Source organism: Hibiscus syriacus, unplaced genomic scaffold (assembly GCF_006381635.1).
Source record: "Hibiscus syriacus cultivar Baekdansim isolate YM2019G1 unplaced genomic scaffold, ASM638163v2 tig00111022_pilon, whole genome shotgun sequence".
Classification (NCBI taxonomy): Eukaryota; Viridiplantae; Streptophyta; class Magnoliopsida; order Malvales; family Malvaceae; genus Hibiscus; species Hibiscus syriacus.
This window is the reverse complement of record NW_024062956.1, coordinates 2,146,100-2,152,554: the sequence shown is the minus strand read 5'-3', so window position 1 is coordinate 2,152,554 and position 6,455 is coordinate 2,146,100. Positions and strand designations below refer to the sequence as shown.

Below are 6,455 nucleotides of genomic sequence, written 5' to 3'. Positions count from 1 at the left end.
GAATCACGTTGCGAAAGTCAGTATCTCGTTGCGATTTTGTATTATCGCATTGCGATAGTAAGTATCGCATTGCGATAGTCAGTATTGCATTGCGATTTTCCCAATTCGCGTTGCGATTTACTTATTCGCATTGCGAATTGGGAAAATCGCAACGACGCTGTAGACCATCGCAACGCGATTTTCAACTATCGCAACGCGAAATGCAACGCGAATTTGCGATAATGGAGATCGCGTTGCGAATTAGCGATCGCATTGCGATTTTGTTGGTCATTTTGACAAATCCGGAAAAAGTTGGTTAAAATCGTATATTATATTAGATTTTTGATCACTGAGGTTATTTTCTCTAATTTAAATATATTTTTTATATAAAAATCAAAGATATAAAGTGAACAATAATAAAATAAATAAAATTTGTAAAATTAAATTATTTTACAATAATCAAAGTTTATACATATATTTTTTTACATAAACCATCCAAGATAGAAAGTGATGCTTTGGATATTTGCTATGTGAAAAGGCAAATGTTATGGCAAGGACCGCCAAGCTAACTATGTTATGGCATTACATGATATGTCCTGCATCAAAATATATATATATATATATATATTGTGACTAATAGGAACAAGTTGGTTTAAGTAGTTAAGTAAAACCTTAAACCTTTCTCATCCTGTAATTAAGCTTCTGGTTAGGTCAGCTAAGTTAACGTGATCAAATGTGTTTTTTTGTGTGTTAGACAATCATATTCGAAGTAATTATATTTAAATACACAATCATCATAAATAAATATTTTAACAAAGACTTAAATATACATGTGTTAGGTATAAATACAATTAAATAATTTATAAAAATACACAAACCAAATGATCTTAACGATTAAGAAATTATTATTATTCTTTGAGGTATTGAGTTGAAGACCATGTATGTATGGCAATATTTTTAAAATCGGACCGGACATTAAACTGGTGAAGGTACTGGTTCACTGGTTCAACTGGGTTCAACCGCGATTGAATCGGATTTTATATAAAATAATAATTTTTTTAATTTTACATAATATTCAAAGCAATATTAATATATATGTAATACTTTTTTTAAGTTTACAATATTAAAAGGTATAAAAATATCAGAAGTCATAACATATATAAATTAAAAACCATAAAATCAAATAAAACAAAATGATTCAAATCAATTACAACATAATATTTAAGGTAAAACATATTAAATAATAAATATAATTATATAACTATAATAAAAAAAATAAAATTGGGGCTTAAAAAAATCATAACAAATGATGTCATTTGGTTTAATTTTTTTTTAAGAAAAACAATCCCACATGCCTAAGAAACATAGAAGAGCATCCCAACTTACTTCTATAAACAATAGAGGTAATTTGACATTCAAAATCATGTGGCCTTTTGGTGAGCACATAGTAAACTATTCTTTCGCTTCAATTGAGCTCAAATTTTAGGCTTCAATCGAACTTCTAATTTTTTTTTAGTTCGAGCCTTTTCGAGTTCAAGTTTTAATAGTATATTTCGAGTTCGAGTTGAACTTGATAATTTTTAGCTCGTGAGTTTTTGAGTCGAGTTGAGCTTACTTTTAAAGTTTTGAGTTCGAGTCGAGCTCGGCAATACTCGAATTTGACTCGGCTCGTTGAACAAACGACGTCGTTTGGTTTAATTTTTTAAAAGAAAAAAGTGAACCGGCGGTTCAAACCGATTTTGCCGGTTTTCAGCCGGTTCATTACCAAACCGGTTTTGTGAAATAACCGGATCGGATATGCCACCGATTCACGGTTCAACCGGTTGAACCGACTGATCTGATCCGATTTTGATAATCATGATGTATGAGTACGAGGTTCAATGTCAAATAGGAGAGTATTTCAGAATAAATATTACCTTGTACTCACCATAAATTAATCAAAAAATAATCTATAAAAATAAGAGAACACGGTAATCAAATTTAAACTCGTAATTTAACACGAATAAATATTGAAACGGTACAATTTTACAGTAAAAATTAATTTCCAAATAGGGAAAATTCATTTTTAATCCATTTGTTTGAATTGTAAACTCATAATTATTTCTTTTTATTTTTTGGTAAATAGAAGAGAAGGCCAAAGTTACAGCTCTAACTGGTAACTATTTTCTGCGTGCAGCAGCTCACACACCTCCAATGGTGGATAGACAAATTGACAGACCTCGATATTATCCGAAATGACTAACTTAGCCAATTTATCGGCTACTTTGTTTCATTCACGTCGCACACGTTGAAAATTTAAACTCCATTGTCGACGACACATTAATTATATACTAAAAGAAATTATATCTCAGGAGAAAGAAGTGAAGAGGGTATTGCTAGAAGCTTAATGTAGACGCGTATAATAATAATAATGGCTCCTGGCAAAGGAGGGGGTCACCGCCTCTCAAAGCCGTCCTGCCCCAAAGAAAATAATATACATTCAAAGGAATCGTCGTCAAATGCTAATATCGTCGGAAAAGAAAATATCTAAAGCAAAAGTATCGGCCTAAGGACAAGTGTCGCCGCAAACTAGATATCAGCCACATATTTTAACTTTTTTTTTAGATTGTACCAATATAAATTAAATAAAATACTTTTTATTTAATTTATATATCTTTTAGCCCTTGATATTGATTTTAATATACAATTTGACTCTTCAATTTTTGCTGCATTTTGCAAGGGTAATGTATTGTTGGTGAAACAGAAACTGTAAAATGAAATCGTTAGCATTAACTAAATAATTTTAAATAAAATAAATAGGTAATAGAATAAGTGTGTCGTGGTATTAACAATTGTCTTAAGAATGAAATCGTTTCGATTTGTATAATCCTTGCAATAGTTTAGATTTAAATCAATTTTAATTGATGATGAAATAGTTGTTATAACAACTGTAGTAAAAGACTGTGTCTAGATTGAATCTCATCCAAATACACTGTTTCATTAGCCAAACTATTACCACGACCATAGTTCGAGTCGGTTAGGCATCGACAGCGCGTGCACGTGAGGGATTTGTCTAGTCACATTCAACAAATGAGGGTAAGAGAATCTCTTTCGATATCATTCCCAAAGGATTTTCCCTCCCAATGTGATATATCATGCTTTCTAGAGCATTACCAACATATATTTGATCGAGTCGAGTAAAAAAAATCAAATTAACTGAATTTTATTTTATAATTCAAACTTTATTTAATTCTTTTTTGTTAAGTATATTTGTAGGCTAAATTGTAGTTCAATGCCAAAGTTAAGGGACAACTTGTAGCTCAAAATCAAAGTCCAAATTACACCCAAAAGGTTTGAGGTCAAATTACTTTTAAAAAACAGAGGGGCCAAAATCTAAAAAAAAAAACCCTTTTCAACAGAATTTTTTTTGGAAGGACCTTTTCAACATATATTAAATAATATATTTGCTACCTTTGCAAGTTAAAGATAGCCTTTGGGGGCTAGTATTTTTAAAAAATTTGGGTTAGTTGCACCAAGGGCCTAGACATTAGTGGTCCTCAAAGTCTAAAACACTTTAGTTATGTCTTCAAAATAGCATTATCGTATTAATTAGATAATAAATTTGAGTATTAAATGTTAGTTTAAATTTAGTATAAAATATATTCAAAATATAGTATCAAATTTAAAATTCATATGTACCTACTTGCATATTTTAGATTTAAAATGTTAAAATTAAACAATGACATTAAAATATAGGAAGATTAGTTTTAACACATGATATTCAAACTATTCATACGATAAATATATAAGCTGTCTGGCGGATGCAAGTAAGAGTGAGAGCGGACACTTATTCATCATGAAATATAAATTTCTTTCGGTTAATTATCTATTTTATTGATTATATCTATCTTTAAATTTTATTTGTATTTAGTCTAAAAAATTATATAGTTAATATATATGTGTCTATCTTCAAAAATATTTCTGAATTTACTATTGCAAGTAGATGAATTTTGATTAGTGTTTTTTTAAAAAATATGGCATTAAGATTAATTCTTAATACTCAAGATGATGATGGTTAAGTTAAAGAAAGGATGTGATTGATACAATACTAGTACTTTTAAGGATTTGATTATAATATTTTAAAGTTGGAGGACTTCTTTCTTAAACAATTTTCGCCTTTATTATCCAAGCCATTCCTTTGTTTTAACTTTTTCTTTTCAACTATTTCGTCGTCCAATCAATTGTCGATTTGACGTCATGGAAATAATGAAGGGGCATTAGACTTTTCTAACCAAAACTCAGTTGGTGCGCCTCTTTTATGCTCTCTCCCTCACATTATATGTATATATATTTACAAACTCTCTTTGGTCTAATCATTCACCTAAACAAACTTTGATTCGAGAAGGGTTTTTGATCCTCTTTTGCGCCAATGACAAAGGTTTTCCCAAATGCTAGTTTCACCGTCGGTGATGCCATCTCCGAGAAGCCACAGCAGCTGAAGCCGCTACCGTCGACACAAACAGGGGAGGAGGCGATTTTAACCGTCTGGAAAAAGTCGTTGCTTTTCAACTGTTACGGTTTCACGGTGTTCGATTCCAAAGGTGATCTGGTTTTCAGGGTCGATAATTACATGGAAGGCAAGAAAGGTAAAATCCTTCTCATGGATGCCAATGGCAACCCTCTCCTCAGCATCCGTCGCAAGGTAAAACATCAGTTTTTTTTCTTTTTTTTTGGTGGGGGGGGGTTCAGTTTAAACGATGAAATCGTAGTTAATTAGCTTCAATTTAAGGATGTTTCTTTTGTTAATATCGTCAGAAAATGAGCCTCGGAGATAACTGGGTTGTTTACGAGGGAGAAACCACGGTGAATCCACGATTCTCCGTCAAGAAATCGATAAACATCATGAACAACAAGTGTTTGGCTTACGTTAACGATGGAAGTAACAACATCGTGTATGATATTGAAGGCTCGTATTCACAGCGGAGCTGCGCCGTGCATGATGATAAGAGGAGGCTAGTAGCGGAGATCAAGCAGAAAGAAGGTGTCGGCGGAGTCGCCTTGGGAACCGATGTCTTCCGCCTTATTGTTCGGCCGGACTACATCGGAATGGACTGCGCCATGGCTCTACTTATCCTTCTTGATCAAATGTTCGGGTCTCAGAAACGATGAACGCTCGTTTCATCGTCAAAAACATATTTGGTTTAATTGATCTCGGGGCTTGGTTTTTTCGTTTTAGATAAAATACCCAAGCACCCAATGGGGATGCACATACATCCAACATATAAAATAATAAAATTTTTCCTTCTTTTTCTGGGTTTGTTCTATGTAGAGGAAAATCCTTGTTCGGCTGATTTTCTCTATATTTTGCATTAGTGACGAAATTAAACTTTTAGGGACTACAGAGATGGAATCTTAGCCGATGCAAAAGAAGAAAAATAAAGAATAAAGTACACAAATGGTCCCTGTAAGAAGTTGTTATATTCAGTCCCCAACTATTAAATATCACAAAATGATCCTCCAATTATAGAGAATTACTTTGTTGAGTTACTCGACTATTGAAAGTTACAAAATGATCACTTGTCTATTCATTATGTTGACTATTGAAAGTTATAAAATGGTCATTTGACTATTCATTATGTTCCAAACTTGTATTTTTTCGTTAAAAATTTAACGACAGTCTGAGCTGGATGTTAACATGCTAACTGAGATATGATAAAATATGATCTCATAATCTAAAACGACTATCATATCTCAATAAGCATGTTAACGTCCAACTCAAACAATCGTTAATTTTTTTAATAAAAAATAACGAGTTTGTAACATAATGAATAATCAAGTGATCATTGTATAATTTTTAATAGTCAATGGACTTAACAGGGGAACTCCCTATAGTCAAATGATCATTTTATAACTTTTAATAGTTGAGGAATTCAACAAAGTAACTCTCTATAATTAAAGGACTATTTTATAATATTTAATAATCAGGGTACTCAACAAAACAATATCATATAATCAAATGACCATTTGTGTACTTTATCCAAAAATAAAAGAACATATAGGCAAAACTCATGTAGACTATATCATGGATTTCGATCGTGTTGTGTTTAGTGTTATTGTATATATCGTGGATATTACGACCGTACAACAATAATTTCGAATAATTTCAAAATTATTATAAAACTATCACTGTTTTAAATTTTGACAATAAATAACTAATTAAATTCATGATTAGTACATTTCCATTGCAAACCTTATTCTCGGATCATACAGAAGAAATAGAAGGCGAAATAGGAAACGAGTCCATTTGAAAGCGAAAAGTCTAGAGACAGCGAAATCAATACTTAAGTAGACGTATTGAATTTTGCATCATCAGATTCAAATTTAATTTAATCTAATTAATAAGTTTAAAGTTAAAAGAATATTGATTTGAATAAATAAATAAATTATAGGGAATTTGTCAGAAATTAAATTGAAATTTACTCAATAATCAAACCGAT

The 6,455-nt window shown here is 31.4% G+C and overlaps 1 protein-coding gene across 1 annotated transcript; it reads left to right on the top strand.

Moving 5' to 3' along the window:
- The first annotated feature begins 4,334 nt into the window (after positions 1-4,334).
- On the top strand, positions 4,335-5,263 carry LOC120150370 (protein LURP-one-related 8-like). The gene is made up of 2 exons (XM_039163060.1): positions 4,335-4,660; positions 4,774-5,263. Exons 1-2 carry the CDS (start codon positions 4,388-4,390, stop codon positions 5,125-5,127), a joined length of 627 nt encoding a protein of 208 aa, XP_039018991.1. The 5' UTR covers positions 4,335-4,387; the 3' UTR covers positions 5,128-5,263.
- Positions 5,264-6,455: the final 1,192 nt, after the last annotated feature.